We start from the raw sequence: 19,541 nt of genomic DNA, 5'->3' as shown, positions 1-19,541 counted from the left end.
ACAAAGTTACAGGAAGCGAAGCCAATGCAATATCCTCTTTGACGAAACAAATTCTTTCAGGCTTGGAATAATTATCGTTCAAAATGACACGCACTCCTTCAGGGGAACATCGTATCGTGGCTCTAAAATACTTCAGCATATCAAGACCCACAATATTATCTGGTGTGTTTGGGGAAAGCAAAAATGGACATGGACCACTAAATTTATCAACATGGAATGCAAGTGGTTGTGACAATGGGCTTAGGGAAGGTGTTCCATCGAAACCTAACGAAGTAATAGTTACGCTAGACAGGGGAGCCCTCGGAACCAATTGTTTAGACAAAGCACTACGAGTAGCCCCTGTATCAACCAGAAACCGATCATTAGAACCCAAAACATGTGCTGTAACATAGGGACCCGTCTGCTGATCTACTGGAACTTCAACTGATTCCTTACCCCATCCTAGGCAATCCTATGCATGAGCAGAATCGTAAAGGTCAGGCTGGACATAATCAGATACTTGATATTGGTTTCGTCTATCAAAAGTGTTTTGGCCGTTTTGTGTTCGTACATTAGTATTAAATCGAGCACGATCATTCGTATTTCCCCTAGGCCCTGAAAACCCTGAACCATTTCTCCTTTGTCCCCGCCCCCGTGAATTCTGTTGGGCACGCACCACCGGACAATCAGCCATCCAATGACCAAACTGCTTACAATACGCACATTGATTAATAGACAAATTCGTTCTAATATAGGGGGCATTGAATGATCCACGTCCGCCTCTATCATAACCTCTATCGTAGCTTCTATCATAGCCTTTAGAGGGCGGACCATAGACCTGGGCTAACAAAATTTTAGTTTTCAAATCTTTGGATTTCTTTTCTTCGCTACCTTTCGCTTCTAATTCTTGACGCTCATAATATTGAGCCATCGTCAAAACAGATGCTGGAGAAGATGTAGTCCAAGAACTTTCACTAGCTTTTAAGCACTAGCTATCCCTGGCAACAGATTTGTAACATATTTGTTGACAAACAGATGCCTGCCGGTATCATCCGTCAAAGACTGACCGCTAAAATCATGAAAAGCTTCCTCAAAGCGGTGAAGAAATCAGAAACTGATTTGTCAGTCTTTTGTTTACACGATGCTAAAACAGTCCAATCAATCTTTTTAGGAGGGATAACTGTTTTAAGCTTTGTTAAAATTGCTGCAGGGAGATTTATTATTAACCGATGTGGCTTTTTAGCAGGCTCCCTATCCATATCCAATTGTTCTAAGTCCTTCAAGTCAGCACTAAAAGTAACACGGTCATCGATTTTTCAAACAGTCCGTCACATATCTGGTGGCAAAATTAAGCCGAAAAATACATCTATATCACATAGGGTCATATTACAGGAATTTAAAGCGCCTTCAACTTCCTCATAACAGGCGGCTGGATTTTTACGCGGATTGGGCAACGCTGCTTTAAGCGCCATTACATCTGCTCTATTCCAAGGAGTGTACACCCAATTATAAATACAATATCCTTTAGCATTAACAGAATTTTTATCATCCTCATCACCCATTCCTTTAGGAGGAACATACAAGGGCACGGCTTCCCGCATAGGTCTCATTTCGACCGGTATTATCTTATCTGTTCCGAAGATAGAAGACTGCGACACTCCGGATGGATTGGGATGTACGGCTTCATCCGTACACTTTTTCTGCTCCTTCAGGTGAACCGCCTCATTTCGTAATTTAACCAACCGTCTAATCGCGTCGTCCACCTAAGAAAAAACAAAAGAACCATCACGTAACTGTTTATGATCATTTGCTATATCATCAGGTTCTAATACTGGAGAGTATTTTCTAAACTTTTCTACGACTTCAGCAGTAAATGTCTCAAGAAAACACAACTGCTCCTTTTCTGACCAGTTCTTTATACTAGCCAAAAGAGCGGAAGCAGAATCAGCACTACGTAATGCTATACAAGCAGCTTGTCTGATTTCAGATGAACGCGCAGCAGTCAACATGGATCGAGTGTCCTGCGCTTTTTGTTGCTCCATGTCAGAATCCTGATCGCCTTCGGTCGGAGCGGACGGAACGGCATACGGAGGTGGAGGTCGATCTAGTAACAAAAAATCATCTTGCAGTTTATTAAGGACAGGATAGAGAGGCTGTCGGACAGGATATTGGTCAGATACCTGCAACCTATGTTTTTTCTCCTCCCTCTCTTTTAACTCTTTCACTTCTTTCATTCTCAGCTCCAGCGCTGTTCCTTGTCAATTAACACTTGCTCACGCTTCTCTTGCTGTCGCACTTCTTTTTCCCACATACGCACGCATTCAAACATGTCACGTCTAGCCCTTCGCTCGAACATACATCGCTCCACATACTCAATCTTTTGTGCATCAAATGACCCATTCAGTGGCCACCGCAACTCAGGATCCTTTTTGGTATATTTATGCCACAACGTGCTGTACATTATGGCAGAAAGACCAAATTTCACATACATAGTTCTATTAGGCGTCCCCTCTGGGGGAGCTGGCTGCGATTCCTCAAGTCGTAGACTGGTACCATTACAAAAGCAGCACAACCTTCGAAGTGCGCTAAAAACAGGCATGCCAAAAATAATGCAAAATATGCAATATTATACACAAAGTAGCACTTAAGGTACTTTCTATAATGTTGCGCCGTTCAAATCAAATGGTTGAAGAAAAATATTCACATTGCCTGCCTATATGAGTTGCAACATATATATATATATACCAAATTCCAAATACAAATTAGACTAGTCTTTTCCAAATACAAATATGCCACAGTAAGTGTTCCTAAAACTACCTTACCATATAAGGCATCCAAAACCCACAATAGGTGCCGCAAAACGGCTCTTACCAATCATAGAATGTCCAGATTCCAACTGCCAAGTTCTAAATTCGACCAAACGGTCACTGCACGGCGAACCAACAGAAGAGATCTCAGTCGAGGACCGGCGCCGCCTGGATGGTTAGATCGGAAAGAAGGGAAAAAACGCCTCGGGTGCCAAAACTCGCGTCTTCTCTGGCAGCGATCGCATACTCAGCGAGGTTCCAAACCTTCGTCACGACCAATCCTTCAGGTATCCGAGTCGCCAATGAGCCCCACGTGTCGGGTGCCAATTTGTTGTGCAGGCCTTAGCCAGACCCGCTAGTGCAAGGGGTTCGCCCTTCTCTGCACAAAGTCCTCAGACTAGATTGAAAGAAGTTGGCACAGAAACTGGAAATAGAAAACGTAACATTTATTACACCTCATGAGGTGGTGCTACGGTTCAAATAGTACCCTTCGGCATTGCAAGAAGTAGCACACCGAACTAGGGATGCATGGTTTATTTATACCCACACAGGGGCTCAAAAGAAGGCGGTACAAAGCACAAGAGCACATTTTATGTACATATAAAGTAATATCGAGAGGCACAATCGATCAGTGGGAGGAGCTAACAGTTTTAGAGGTTTGGCTAACACATTCCAATCTAGGGCTAATCACTACCAGATGTGAACCCTAACGGTCAGCGGCAAAACAAGGGAACACTAATAATAGCCTGTTGCTGAACAGATTCAAGTGTTATGAACAGGAAGATAGGACAGAGCACATGGTCGGCACGAGGTAGCGTGTGGCAGTCAAAATGGCTGCCATGAATACAAAATGGAATCTGTTAAATATCAAGATAATGGGTAGAACTAAGATGTCTTTCGGTAATGCTCAATCTAATTGCTGTCAAATTACAAGAATTGGTCATATGATCTATAGGGGCCTTCCTAAGACAAAGAGCATTTCTAACCAAACTATTGATGTGAAGTGGGTAGCAATGGGCCTGTCCACTAGGAAATATATAATGTACTTATATTTATCTCACAGTTATGTCACCGTGTTGGCGGAACTCCCTCCACATAGCCTAATACTGATGGGCGAGAGTGACCTATGCCCTTTCTAACACCTAACTGAGGTAAGAACGGTAATACATAAGACTGGGACAATAAGACGTCCTGAAGAAGACCAAGGTGACCCATTAATGAAGGGTGAATAGAGGTCGAAACATGTTGACTAAAGCAGTTAAAGAGGGGTGCTAGTGGGCCTTAATACCCTCTGGTAGCACCACCATCCATTCTTTTTCTTAATCCTGTCCTTGGAACCTATCAATAACGTTTACTATGGTATCCAGGAGCCAGTAATTATTCCCTACTGCGAATTGTTTGTCTATTTTTGTACTCAGTCTTGATTTGTTGTGTGTGGACACTGGTATCACGTTCAACTTTGTATTGCACTTTGTCTGTGTATTTCTTTGTTCCCCCTCCCTATGCTCCGCCCGGTGTGTGGCTACGCCCGGGCGTTGTAGTAGACCCGATGATGAAGCATGTCACACACAGTGTGTGTGAGTGAGGTCACAGTCCGCACCTGAGGCCTCACGTCGTGCTCGGCAGTAGCGGGGCTCGCGGGGCTCTTCTGTGACGCTCGAGGCAGCAGCCGATCGCACCAGTAGGGTCACCCCCGCATGTAGCTGCGGGGTGTGGAGGGTCAGTCCGGAAACTCCGGTCCGGCGATTCGGCGGTCCTCCGCCCACAGTCACCGTTTCGCGTGCCATTGATTGCATCGGTCGCCCCACACACCAGGGGGGACCCCTATTTGAGCCCGCTAGGCTCCGGTGGCTGTATCTGGCAGCACGATCCCAGCTGTGCAAAGGTGGTTCAGTGGCGCCGGGGATGGCCGCACTTCCGGCCCGCCTCCGGGCGCACTGTGGGTCGCGGCTTCCACCCTTTGCGCAGGCCCCGTCCGGCCTCGATGTCCCACTAGTGCGTACGCCGCAGCGGCGGGCCCCCGATCCCCGCAGGAGTCTGTAGATGCAGGTCACAGCGTTGTGGCAGCGAGAAAGTTCGGAGAAGGGGTTCAGGCCCTATGGGAACAGGATAATTGCAGGATTTACGGGGTGTTCTATCGGAGCGAGCTCAGTTCACGTCCGCCATTCTCGGCTGCTAGCCACGCCCCCCCTTCCTTGTCCAATCTTATCTGTCACTTTCTTGTGCGCGCTACACTTCACTATGGCTACTTTCTTTGGTATGTCAATGCAATCAAAAGATTATGCACTAATTCTCCATGCATTATTTGCATTCTGTGAGATGTAAGAAAGCCTCTTTCCTTCCAGAGTAGGCCAAAATCATGCGCTACTCCAGAAGCATAGCGGCTATCTGTGTAATGTTCACACATACAAGCAGCTTGTCTGATTTCAGATGAACGCGCAGCAGTCAACATGGATCGAGTGTCCTGCGCTTTTTGTTGCTCCATGTCAGAATCCTGATCGCCTTCGGTCGGAGCGGACGGAACGGCATACGGAGGTGGAGGTCGATCTAGTAACAAAAAATCATCTTGCAGTTTATTAAGGACAGGATAGAGAGGCTGTCGGACAGGATATTGGTCAGATACCTGCAACCTATGTTTTTTCTCCTCCCTCTCTTTTAACTCTTTCACTTCTTTCATTCTCAGCTCCAGCGCTGTTCCTTGTCAATTAACACTTGCTCACGCTTCTCTTGCTGTCGCACTTCTTTTTCCCACATACGCACGCATTCAAACATGTCACGTCTAGCCCTTCGCTCGAACATACATCGCTCCACATACTCAATCTTTTGTGCATCAAATGACCCATTCAGTGGCCACCGCAACTCAGGATCCTTTTTGGTATATTTATGCCACAACGTGCTGTACATTATGGCAGAAAGACCAAATTTCACATACATAGTTCTATTAGGCGTCCCCTCTGGGGGAGCTGGCTGCGATTCCTCAAGTCGTAGACTGGTACCATTACAAAAGCAGCACAACCTTCGAAGTGCGCTAAAAACAGGCATGCCAAAAATAATGCAAAATATGCAATATTATACACAAAGTAGCACTTAAGGTACTTTCTATAATGTTGCGCCGTTCAAATCAAATGGTTGAAGAAAAATATTCACATTGCCTGCCTATATGAGTTGCAACATATATATATATATACCAAATTCCAAATACAAATTAGACTAGTCTTTTCCAAATACAAATATGCCACAGTAAGTGTTCCTAAAACTACCTTACCATATAAGGCATCCAAAACCCACAATAGGTGCCGCAAAACGGCTCTTACCAATCATAGAATGTCCAGATTCCAACTGCCAAGTTCTAAATTCGACCAAACGGTCACTGCACGGCGAACCAACAGAAGAGATCTCAGTCGAGGACCGGCGCCGCCTGGATGGTTAGATCGGAAAGAAGGGAAAAAACGCCTCGGGTGCCAAAACTCGCGTCTTCTCTGGCAGCGATCGCATACTCAGCGAGGTTCCAAACCTTCGTCACGACCAATCCTTCAGGTATCTGAGTCGCCAATGAGCCCCACGTGTCGGGTGCCAATTTGTTGTGCAGGCCTTAGCTAGACCCGCTAGTGCAAGGGGTTCGCCCTTCTCTGCACAAAGTCCTCAGACTAGATTGAAAGATCTAATCCAAAATCATGCGCTACTCCAGAAGCATAGCGGCTATCTGTGTAAATGTTCACACATGAATCAGTACTAAGCTCACATGCTCGTGTCAAAGCTATCAATTCAGCCGCTTGGGCCAATTTCTGTGGTATGCGAGCTGTCTCCACTATTGTTTCAAGCGTGGTGATTGCATATGCGGCTGAGGTCGTACCATCTGGTAATTTCAAACAAGACCCATCAACCCATAATTCACCATCCACATCTGGAAGGGGCGTATCTTGCAAATCAATGCGACCCTTTGTCTGTTCCGCAGTCAGGAATATACAATCATGCGTTTCTTGTGACTGAGGCTGAGTCACCGGATACGGCAACAAAGTAGCAGGGTTCAAAGTTGCACATCTCTTCAATGTAATGTGATGAGCTAGCAATGTCAATTCATATCCTGTAAGACGAGCGCTAGTTAAGTGCTGCGTCTTTGTTTGATTCAAAAGGGCATCAACCGCATGCGGTACCAACACTAACAGATTATGTGACAAAACTATTCCCTCACTCTGTCGTATTGACACGGCTGTTGCTGAAACTTAGCAAAAACACCCAGGTAATGCTCTAACAGCAGGATCAAGAACTGCTGAAAAATAGGCACAAGGACGTTGCTTATCGCCATGTAACTGGACTAAAACTGACAATGCACATCCATCTTTCTCATGCACGTAAAGTGTAAAAAGCTTCGTGCAATCTGGTGTGCCTAACACTGGTGCTGAACAAAGAGCGTGTTGTAACTGTCGAAAAGCACTTTCACATTCATCTGTCCTTGGAAGGGGTACTGGAGTGTCTTTCGTCAAAAGTGCTAACAAAGGCTTAACAATGTATGAAAATCCCAAAATCCACTGTCTACAAAAGGAAGTAAGACCCAGAAATGCACGCAATCCTTTCTGTGTGGTAGGAACTGGCGTATCTAAGATTGCTTGTATACGATCTGATGTTAATGCACGTCCCTCCTTAGACAAAAGGTGACCTAAGTAGGTTACCTTTGGTCTACAATATTGCAGCTTCTTTCGAGACACTTTGTGATGATGTGAAGCAAGAAAAGAAAGCAAAGACAGAGTACACTTTTCACACTGTTCTGGGGTGTCGGCTGCCAGCAAGATGTCATCGACATATTGTATGAGAGCCACACCCTTGGGCAATGCAAAAGAATCAAGTTCTCTTTTCAATGCTTGACTGTAAATACTCGGACTCTCAGTATAGCCTTGAGGAACTCTACAAAGTCTATACGATCGATTATTCAAAGTGAAACCGAACAAGTATTGGCTGTCAGGATGAATAGGGATCGAAAAGAAAGCGTTCTTCAAGTCTATTACAGAAAATGTAGTAGCAGTCGGAGGAACCAAAGTAAGGAGTGTGGTGATGTCAGAAACCACAGGATACTGCGGTACGACAATCTTATTTACCTCCCTCAAGACTATGATGAATCTGTAAGCTCGTGTATCAGTGTCTCTTTTAAGAATTGGGAGAATCGGGCTGTTGCAAACATTAAATGGAACTTCCTCAACAACCCCAACTTGGATGAGATCATGCATAATTCGTATGAGTGCTTCCTCACCCTCCCGCGAAATCCTATATTGTGGCAGACAAGGTAACACAGCTCCCTCCTTGACACTAATCTGAACTGGTGGGATAACCATTTGACCCACATCAGTGTCTGGGGTAGCCCACAAAGTTTCAGGAAGCGAAGCCAATGCAATATCCTCTTTGACGAAACAAATTCTTTCAGGCTTGGAATAATTATCGTTCAAAATGACACGCACTCCTTCAGGGGAACATCGTAGCGTGGCTCTAAAATACTTCAGCATATCAAGACCCACAATATTATCTGGTGTGTTTGGGGAAAGCAAAAATGGACATGGACCACTAAATTTATCAACATGGAATGCAAGTGGTTGTGACAATGGGCTTAGGGAAGGTGTTCCATCGAAACCTAACGAAGTAATAGTTACGCTAGACAGGGGAGCCCTCGGAACCAATTGTTTAGACAAAGCACTACGAGTAGCCCCTGTATCAACCAGAAACCGATCATTAGAACCCAAAACATGTGCTGTAACATAGGGACCCGTCTGCTGATCTACTGGAACTTCAACTGATTCCTTACCCCATCCTAGGCAATCCTATGCATGAGCAGAATCGTAAAGGTCAGGCTGGACATAATCAGATACTTGATATTGGTTTCGTCTATCAAAAGTGTTTTGGCCGTTTTGTGTTTGTACATTAGTATCAAATCGAGCACGATCATTCGTATTTCCCCTAGGCCCTGAAAACCCTGAACCATTTCTCCTTTGTCCCCGCCCCCGTGAATTCTGTTGGGCACGCACCACCGGACAATCAGCCATCCAATGACCAAACTGCTTACAATACGCACATTGATTAATAGACAAATTTGTTCTAGTATAGGGGGCATTGAATGATCCACGTCCGCCTCTATCATAACCTCTATCGTAGCTTCTATCATAGCCTCTAGAGGGCGGACCATAGACCTGGGCTAACAAAATTTTCGTCTTCAAATCTTTGGATTTCTTTTCTTCGCTACCTTTCGCTTCTAATTCTTGACGCTCATAATATTGAGCCATCGTCAAAACAGATGCTGGAGAAGATGTAGTCCAAGAACTTTCACTAGCTTTTAAGCACTAGCTATCCCTGGCAACAGATTTGTAACATATTTGTTGACAAACAGATGCCTGCCGGTATCATCCGTCAAAGACTGACCGCTAAAATCATGAAAAGCTTCCTCAAAGTGGTGAAGAAATCAGAAACTGATTCGTCAGTCTTTTGTTTACACGATGCTAAAACAGTCCAATCAATCTTTTTAGGAGGGATAACTGTTTTAAGCTTAGTTAAAATTGCTGCAGGGAGATCTATTATTAACCGATGTGGCTTTTTAGCAGGCTCCCTATCCATATCCAATTGTTCTAAGTCCTTCAAGTCAGCACTAAAAGTAACACGGTCATCGATTTTTCAAACAGTCCGCCACATATCTGGTGGCAAAATTAAGCCGAAAAATAAATCTATATCACATAGGGTCATATTACAGGAATTTAAAGCGCCTTCAACTTCCTCATAACAGGCGGCTGGATTTTTACGCGGATTGGGCAACGCTGCTTTAAGCGCCATTACATCTGCTCTATTCCAAGGAGTGTACACCCAATTATAAATACAATATCCTTTAGCATTAACAGAATTTTTATCATCCTCATCACCCGTTCCTTTAGGAGGAACATACAAGGGCACGGCTTCCCGCATAGGTCTCATTTCGACCGGTATTATCTTATCTGTTCCGAAGATAGAAGACTGCGACACTCCGGATGGATTGGGATGTACGGCTTCATCCGTACACTTTTTCTGCTCCTTCAGGTGAACCGTCTCATTTCGTAATTTAACCAACCGTCTAATTGCGTCGTCCACCTGAGAAAAAACAAAAGAACCATCACGTAACTGTTTATGATCATTTGCTATATCATCAGGTTCTAATACTGGAGAGTATTTTCGAAACTTTTCTACGACTTCAGCAGTAAATGTCTCAAGAAAACACAACTGCTCCTTTTCTGACCAGTTCTTTATACTAGCCAAAAGAGCGGAAGCAGAATCAGCACTACGTAATGCTATACAAGCAGCTTGTCTGATTTCAGACGAACGCGCAGCAGTCAACATGGATCGAGTGTCCTGCGCTTTTTGTTGCTCCATGTCAGAATCCTGATCGCCTTCGGTCGGAGCGGACGGAACGGCATACGGAGGTGGAGGTCGATCTAGTAACAAAAAATCATCTTGCAGTTTATTAAGGACAGGATAGAGAGGCTTTCGGACAGGATATTGGTCAGATACCTGCAACCTATGTTTTTTCTCCTCCCTCTCTTTTAACTCTTTCACTTCTTTCATTCTCAGCTCCAGCGCTGTTCCCTGTCAATTAACACTTGCTCACGCTTCTCTTGCTGTCGCACTTCTTTTTCCTACATACGCACGCATTCAAACATGTCACGTCTAGCCCTTCGCTCGAACATACATCGCTCCACATACTCAATCTTTTGTGCATCAAATGACCCATTCAGTGGCCACCGCAACTCAGGATCCTTTTTGGTATATTTATGCCACAACGTGCTGTACATTATGGCAGAAAGACCAAATTTCACATACATAGTTCTATTAGGCGTCCCCTCTGGGGGAGCTGGCTGCGATTCCTCAAGTCGTAGACTGGTACCATTACAAAAGCAGCACAACCTTCGAAGTGCGCTAAAAACAGGCATGCCAAAAATAATGCAAAATATGCAATATTATACACAAAGTAGCACTTAAGGTACTTTCTATAATGTTGCGCCGTTCAAATCAAATGGTTGAAGAAAAATATTCACATTGCCTGCCTATATGAGTTGCAACATATATATATATACCAAATTCCAAATACAAATTAGACTAGTCTTTTCCAAATACAAATATGCCACAGTAAGTGTTCCTAAAACTACCTTACCATATAAGGCATCCAAAACCCACAATAGGTGCCGCAAAACGGCTCTTACCAATCATAGAATGTCCAGATTCCAACTACCAAGTTCTAAATTCGACCAAACGGTCACTGCACGGCGAACCAACAGAAGAGATCTCAGTCGAGGACCGGCGCCGCCTGGATGGTTAGATCGGAAAGAAGGGAAAAAACGCCTCGGGTGCCAAAACTCGCGTCTTCTCTGGCAGCGATCGCATACTCAGCGAGGATCCAAACCTTCGTCACAACCAATCCTTCAGGTATCCGAGTCGCCAATGAGCCCCACGTGTCGGGTGCCAATTTGTTGTGCAGGCCTTAGCCAGACCCGCTAGTGCAAGGGGTTCGCCCTTCTCTGCACAAAGTCCTCAGACTAGATTGAAAGAAGTTGGCACAGAAACTGGAAATAGAAAACGTAACATTTATTACACCTCATGAGGTGGTGCTACGGTTCAAATAGTACCCTTCGGCATTGCAAGAAGTAGCACACCGAACTAGGGATGCATGGTTTATTTATACCCACACAGGGGCTCAAAAGAAGGCGGTACAAAGCACAAGAGCACATTTTATGTACATATAAGGTAATATCGAGAGGCACAATCGATCAGTGGGAGGAGCTAACAGTTTTAGAGGTTTGGCTAACACATTCCAATCTAGGGCTAATCACTACCAGATGTGAACCCTAACGGTCAGCGGCAAAACAAGGGAACACTAATAATAGCCTGTTGCTGAACAGATTCAAGTGTTATGAACAGGAAGATAGGACAGAGCACATGGTCGGCACGAGGTAGCGTGTGGCAGTCAAAATGGCTGCCATGAATACAAAATGGAATCTGTTAAATATCAAGATAATGGGTAGAACTAAGATGTCTTTCGGTAATGCTCAATCTAATTGCTGTCAAATTACAAGAATTGGTCATATGATCTATAGGGGCCTTCCTAAGACAAAGAGCATTTCTAACCAAACTATTGATGTGAAGTGGGTAGCAATGGGCCTGTCCACTAGGAAATATATAATGTACTTATATTTATCTCACAGTTATGTCACCGTGTTGGCGGAACTCCCTCCACATAGCCTAATACTGATGGGCGAGAGTGACCTATGCCCTTTCTAACACCTAACTGAGGTAAGAGGGGTAATACATAAGACTGGGACAATAAGACGTCCTGAAGAAGACCAAGGTGACCCATTAATGAAGGGTGAATAGAGGTCGAAACATGTTGACTAAAGCAGTTAAGGAGGGGTGCTAGTGGGCCTTAATACCCTCTGGTAGCACCACCATCCATTCTTTTTCTTAATCCTGTCCTTGGAACCTATCAATAACGTTTACTATGGTATCCAGGAGCCAGTAATTATTCCCTACTGCGAATTGTTTGTCTATTTTTGTACTCAGTCTTGATTTGTTGTGTGTGGACACTGGTATCACGTTCAACTTTGTATTGCACTTTGTCTGTGTATTTCTTTGTTCCCCCTCCCTATGCTCCGCCCAGTGTGTGGCTACGCCCGGGCGTTGTAGTAGACCCGATGATGAAGCATGTCACACACAGTGTGTGTGAGTGAGGGCAGTTTTTCATCACTCATAGGTGTGCCAATTCTTGCACACCTTTGTTGATTTTGTGTTCTTTTTTGTCGTCTCCATCCCTTGTGTGTGTATACTGTATAAGGTATGTATACACTCAGTATGCACGGTTGGCATTCACCCACGGTTTCTCATGATAATTTCGTATTTTTGCGGTAATGCATTCTGAACATCAGATGAAACCCAACGGGTTCATATTTTCAGTACACTTTCGTAATTATTTAAGAACACTTTAAGGTAGGAAAATGTGATAATACCTTGTAGGCTAACTAATCAAAAATGACTGAAAAGAAAATGTGAGTACTGCGGCTCTGGATTTACAGAGGCACAGTACAAATGATATGCAAGTCAAGCAATTCAATGAAGGGGAAGAAAAATAGGAAAAGGTGGGCTGAAGTAATCTAAGTGCAGTTGGATAAAGTCACAACAAATGACAAACGTCAATGTCCTGATCCATAGGAGAGTTGACATTTCATCCCAATAACAATTATTGTAGTGGCCCATCATAGTACTAAATCATGAAGGGAAGGGGTCATTATCCCTGTCTCCTGAACGTGAACTTCCTAAAGAGATGTACAAATTAAATAATCCAATGTGTTCTGTAGAATTATTAAGCAATATGCATGTTGGTAGTAGGTATTTTTTTCACTGAATGTAAATGCACTAAACTGATTTAGAAAGCTTTCTCTAATTTAAAATTTGCATTTTAATGTTCTTCCTCAGGCAATGTTTGCTGCGTGCGAACTTGGAGTATTTGACCTGCTGCAGGAGTCTGGTGCCCCCCTGCCTTCTGCCACCATTGCTGATCGTCTGCGTGCCAGTGCGGATGGGATGGAAAGATTACTGTGCGCATGCGTGGGATTAAAACTGCTAGATATGGAGATGAATAATACCGAAGGTAATGTAATGTTACCGACATTAGCAAAGCCAGGCCGTGTAAATATATTTCAATAATCGTATATAAGTTGTAATATTAGAAAATACATATTTTTTATTTTTACTCCAGTTAATCATGAAAAATGCGTTGTATTCTGACTGTGATATTTACTAGTATACACAAAGGGTTAGACCCAATAAAGTCAAGGGACCTGGGTACGTAAATGTTATATAGGAAAGGGGTCCCAGACAGAGAATCAGTATTTGCAATTTAAACAAATATTTCCAAAACAGACAAAGTATGAATGCAAAAAGATTTATTTCAGATTTGCATTATTACCATTCATTGGTTAGATTTCATCAGCATCACAGTACAAAATTCTTATATAAGTGCCCACATACACAACAGGGAGGGGGGTGGAGTGAGGGAAAGTGCCAAAGGTTTAAAGACGGGATGGGGAATAGTCAGATTCGCTCGTGGTAAGTATTAATCACAATTCAAAAAACAATAATTCATGTGATTCCTTGATCCAAGGTCCACGAAAAAAATGCTCATATAGAGTCCAAGATACAAATAGGTGTAGACCACCTAACTCGCCAACAGCTGCTGTTAGTCTAGCTTGGGGGTAGGAGTTGGTGGAGATATAGGCGTCTACGTTTCGACCCACAAGACGCGTAGGATATTAGTCCTTACAAACGGGGTCTTCTTCAGGACGGGATGGTTGTGGGTGGGCAACCACCTAAAAGACATATAAAAAAATTCTTTAGTGCGCAACCACCTTGTGGGTACATACAAGGCAGGTGGATAATTTAAAAAAAGGGGGGGGGAAGGGGGAAGAGGAAAAGGACATGTTGTCATCTGTTCACTGAACATATCAAGTGCGGATCACTACGATTAGGGGAACCCTCCTAGATAATTAAAGTGTATTAAGAACTCACCTATCATACACAGGAGGAGGAACCACGTTGGATTCTTGATCCTGTTAGGTCACAGTACTATAAGTTGTATTCCTAAACGGAGACCATAGGAGAAATCATAAGCATTACCGGGTAAGTGCAGATATCTCAAAGCTATCTCAGTCACCTCATTTAGGTTTACTTAGAAGCAGAGGCTACCCCTGGGGTAGTGCCAGCTACAAAGATTAACCTACCCATTGGTAAATTAGTGCCGATGGCAAGGGAATAGGCCTGAAAAGAGCGTTACTCAAAGGGGAGTGTACTTCAGCTGCAACGACTTCACCATGTGATTGCACAACCTGGTATAAAGTATGATTTAAAAAAAAGGGTTATGATCGTCGTACTCCATCTGAAAACACCGTACACTCATTGTGCCTTTAGGCACGTTAAGGTTACACACACCACGATAATCATACCTCTGTTGAACAATTCAAAATTATAAGCTGAAAGGTGGCCAGTGTGGCTCACGGTTGAGGTGGATTGCAGTGTGGCGGCTCACTCAGGTGCAAGCTAGTCGAAAGGAAATAAATACCGATGTTGATTTCATAATTATTAACGAAAAACATCTTGAATGCATTTTGCATCGAAAAAACACCTACCGCACCTTCAATTCATAAGATAATGTTTGTTATTTATCTCCTTCTTATTCCTTAGCAGAACCTGCTAAAAACGGAGACATAGTCAAATTGTAAGCTAACTCCTGCTGATTGTAGTGCTTATTAGCGTCATGGGAAACCTAAATGCCTCACCTGGCAGACACACCACAAGGTGTTGGTAATGGTTGTTTCACGTATTGTCTGCGTTTTTCATTTCATCCCCATAAGATATATTTCTGAGGAAATAAGTAAAAATGGGTCGAGACAGCTAAAGATGCAAAAAATTATATTTGCTAAGCATAGCGTTTATACACCATTTCGTATTATAGCTCACCTTAGAAAAGTAGCCACCAATCAAGGGAGTAACGGCGGTGTCCAACTGCAAAAGAAACACAGATTGCCTCCGTGTTACATACAAGCGCGTACTACCCGATATTGTAGTAATCCGCATATCATAATTACGCCTCTCACCTAACACCGCCGCCGGGAAGCTCAAAACGAATGCACTTCCAAAACACAGTCACACAGTCACTGGAGAACGATCGGCAAACGAGGGAAACTTCCTGGTTGAACAGGGTGGGCGGAGCCTACACCAAGGTTTTTAAGAAAATGGAAAAAAGACTGCTCTAACCTCTTCATTGAAGTGGGAAAAAGCGGTAGCTTGTTATTGGGACACATTAGGAGAAAGTTTTTGATCAGGAAAAATTGCAGAAAAAATTTGAAAAATAGGTTAACAAAGCGTTGCACACATTGTCACATTAGTTATTGCAAAAACCACGATAGTTCCAGATATATTGTAAAGATCCACAATCTTGACAAAGTGCATTTTACAATTTTCACAATTATGATAGCATCATTTACACAACAAATCCCCATGCAATCAAAAGACAACATTACCACAGCAGTGGATACGGGATTTAGCAATTAATGCACAGGGTGAACCTTTAGGGTACCATACGTATTACGAGTAGTGTCCATTAGATGTTGATACAACATCAAGGGCTACAACGATTGAAAAAATAGCCCCCAGTGCTAGAAATTCTTATAACATGAAACACATATGTTGATAATGTAAAGGCATTATAGTAACCGTACCACATCAATAATGGCATAAAGGCGACAATGTAGTAATGCGCACAATGCTCGCAGGTTAGTGAAAGGCATTACTCTACATGGTTGCCGAAATTCGAAAAACAGAGAACTCTTCAATTCACAAGTTCGCCAACTGTGCGAAGCTGCTTTCAGATTCATTTAGACCCTCGGATACAGAATTAAAAATATGGATCCATTTGAGTTCTCTGGCATTCAATACACTGGATATATCACCACCCCTGGGGCCTAATGTCACATGCTCAAGGACTGCCCATTTCAGTGTTTCCGGGGGATGGCTTTCTTTTTGACAATGTTCTACCAAAGGTGCTCCCAGTGTCTTACATCTTATGCGGCTGCAATGTGTGAGGAACCTAACTTTCACCCGTTGTTGGGTCTGACCTACGTATATTAAATTGCACGGGCAAATTATCCCATAAATAACATTGGTGGTGTTGCAATTCGTGTGGGTCTTGTAAGTGTGGCGATGGTTCTTGAACGTGAAATCCTTTGATTGGATATTTGAGGGACAGGCTTTACAGCTACCACATCTAAAGTGTCCAACTATAGGTGATTGTTTCCAACAGGAGGCCAGGGTCGGAGCTTTGGGACATTCCAAAAAGGATGAAACTACATAGTCCCTCAGGCATCTAGCTTTTTTGAAAGCATGCATGGGTACCTCGGGAATTTCCAACTCCTTGCCAACTATGCCCCAGTGTTTGTTAATTGTTTTTTTTATTTCTTGACTTTTTGTGGAGAATGTGGTAACACATATCATGCGTTTCCTTTTTAGGTCCATGCGTGGAGAGGGTTCGAGAAGTGTCTCACGGTGGCTGAACCATGCCCTTTTTCTTGATCGTTTGATTAAACGTTTTGGATAACCTCTTTCGATAAGACGTGTCATCAAAATATCGGATTGAGCCATATAATCTTCCTTCCGGCTGCAATTCCTCCGGACTCGAAGTAACTGCCCATGTGGTAAATTATCACGTAGACTACGTGGGTGGTGGCTTGAATACAGTAACAATGAGTTACGTTCAGCAGGCTTCCTGTAAAGTGTGGTATACAGTTTTCCCTCTTCAGCAATTATACTGATATCCAGGAAATCAATCCGGGTGTTGCTGGCATGCATCGTGAATTGGATATCCGGGGATTGTTGGTTTAGCCACGAATGGAAGCGGTTCAAATCTTCCTCGTTTCCTTTCCAAATGAACACAACATCGTCAATATAACGCATCCACATGCGTATCTGGTGTTGAAAAGGATTGGTGACGTTCATGACAAAGATATTCTCATAAAAAGACATGAAAAGAATGGCCAGATCCGGGGCAAAGGCTGCACCCATGGCCACGCCCTTTGTCTGCAAGTAGAACACATTCTGAAAGATGAAAAAGTTCCTCATCATTGCTATTTTCAACAACAGGGTGTCGCAAGTTACCAGTTACCAATAGTTCCTCTTCAGGGAGCCACTATGTCGGTATGTGGACTTTTTCTTAAAACCCCTAGCGGAAGGAACTACTACGTACTTGAGAGACACTACACATGTCATAAACTTGGTAGATGCCAATATTTTCAACCCTGAAGAGGAACTATTGGTAACTTGCGACATTGTGTCGCTATACACAAGTATTCCCCAAGAGGAGGCATTGATGGTGGCCACTGCAGCCCTAGACAGCCGGCCAGCCCCTGTACAAGTACCAACCAACTTTATCACCCTGTTGTGAAAATAGCAATGATGAGGAACTTTTTCATCTTTCAGAATGTGTTCTACTTGCAGACAAAGGGAGTGGCCATGGGTGCAGCCTTTGCCCCGGATCTGGCCATTCTTTTCATGTCTTTTTATGAGAATATCTTTGTCATGAACGTCACCAATCCTTTTCAACACCAGATACGCATGTGGATGCGTTATATTGACGATGTTGTGTTCATTTGGAAAGGAAACGAGGAAGATTTGAACCGCTTCCATTCGTGGCTAAACCAACAATCCCCGGATATCCAATTCACGATGCATGCCAGCAACACCCGGATTGATTTCCTGGATATCAGTATAATTGCTGAAGAGGGAAAACTGTATACCACACTTTACAGGAAGCCTGCTGAACGTAACTCATTGTTACTGTATTCAAGCCACCACCCACGTAGTCTACGTGATAATTTACCACATGGGCAGTTCCTTCGAGTCCGGAGGAATTGCAGCCGGAAGGAAGATTATATGGCTCAATCCGATATTTTGATGACACGTCTTATCGAAAGAGGTTATCCAAAACGTTTAATCAAACGATCAAGAAAAAGGGCATGGTTCAGCCACCGTGAGACACTTCTCGAACCCTCTCCACGCATGGACCTAAAAAGGAAACGCATGATATGTGTTACCACATTCTCCACAAAAAGTCAAGAAATAAAAAAAACAATTAACAAACACTGGGGCATAGTTGGCAAGGAGTTGGAAATTCCCGAGGTACCCATGCATGCTTTCAAAAAAGCTAGATGCCTGAGGGACTATGTAGTTTCATCCTTTTTGGAATGTCCCAAAGCTCCGACCCTGGCCTCCTGTTGGAAACAATCACCTATAGTTGGACACTTTAGATGTGGTAGCTGTAAAGCCTGTCCCTCAACTATCCAATCAAAGGATTTCACGTTCAAGAACCATCGCCACACTTACAAGACCCACACGAATTGCAACACCACCAATGTTATTTATGGGATAATTTGCCCGTGCAATTTAATATACGTAGGTCAGACCCAACAACGGGTGAAAGTTAGGTTCCTCACACATTGCAGCCGCATAAGATGTAAGACACTGGGAGCACCTTTGGTAGAACATTGTCAAAAAGAAAGCCATCCCCCGGAAACACTGAAATGGGCAGTCCTTGAGCATGTGACATTAGGCCCCAGGGGTGGTGATATATCCAGTGTATTGAATGCCAGAGAACTCAAATGGATCCATATTTTTAATTCTGTATCTGAGGGTCTAAATGAATCTGAAAGCAGCTTCGCACAGTTGGCGAACTTGTGAATTGAAGAGTTCTCTGTTTTTCGAATTTCGGCAACCATGTAGAGTAATGCCTTTCACTAACCTGCGAGCATTGTGCGCATTACTACATTGTCGCCTTTATGCCATTATTGATGTGGTACGGTTACTATAATGCCTTTACATTATCAACATATGTGTTTCATGTTATAAGAATTTCTAGCACTGGGGGCTATTTTTTCAATCGTTGTAGCCCTTGATGTTGTATCAACATCTAATGGACACTACTCGTAATACGTATGGTACCCTAAAGGTTCACCCTGTGCATTAATTGCTAAATCCCGTATCCACTGCTGTGGTAATGTTGTCTTTTGATTGCATGGGGATTTGTTGTGTAAATGATGCTATCATAATTGTGAAAATTGTAAAATGCACTTTGTCAAGATTGTGGATCTTTACAATATATCTGGAACTATCGTGGTTTTTGCAATAACTAATGTGACAATGTGTGCAACGCTTTGT

General features: G+C 43.4%; 1 protein-coding gene across 3 annotated transcripts in view; it reads left to right on the top strand.

The window, feature by feature from the left end:
• LOC144772891 (acetylserotonin O-methyltransferase-like) overlaps window positions 1-19,541 on the top strand; it is a 667,360-nt gene that overhangs the window by 65,596 nt on the left and 582,223 nt on the right. For all 3 annotated transcript variants that reach the window (XM_078657558.1, XM_078657559.1, XM_078657557.1), the window contains exon 2: window positions 13,254-13,428. In XM_078657558.1, the coding sequence (XP_078513684.1) occupies window positions 13,254-13,428 (175 nt within the window). The remainder of the gene's footprint in view (window positions 1-13,253; window positions 13,429-19,541) is intronic.

This window comes from Lissotriton helveticus, chromosome 8 (genome assembly GCF_964261635.1).
Source record: "Lissotriton helveticus chromosome 8, aLisHel1.1, whole genome shotgun sequence".
Classification (NCBI taxonomy): domain Eukaryota; kingdom Metazoa; phylum Chordata; class Amphibia; order Caudata; family Salamandridae; genus Lissotriton; species Lissotriton helveticus.
Note: the sequence above shows the minus strand (reverse complement) of the source record. Positions and strands in the feature narration are given on the sequence as shown.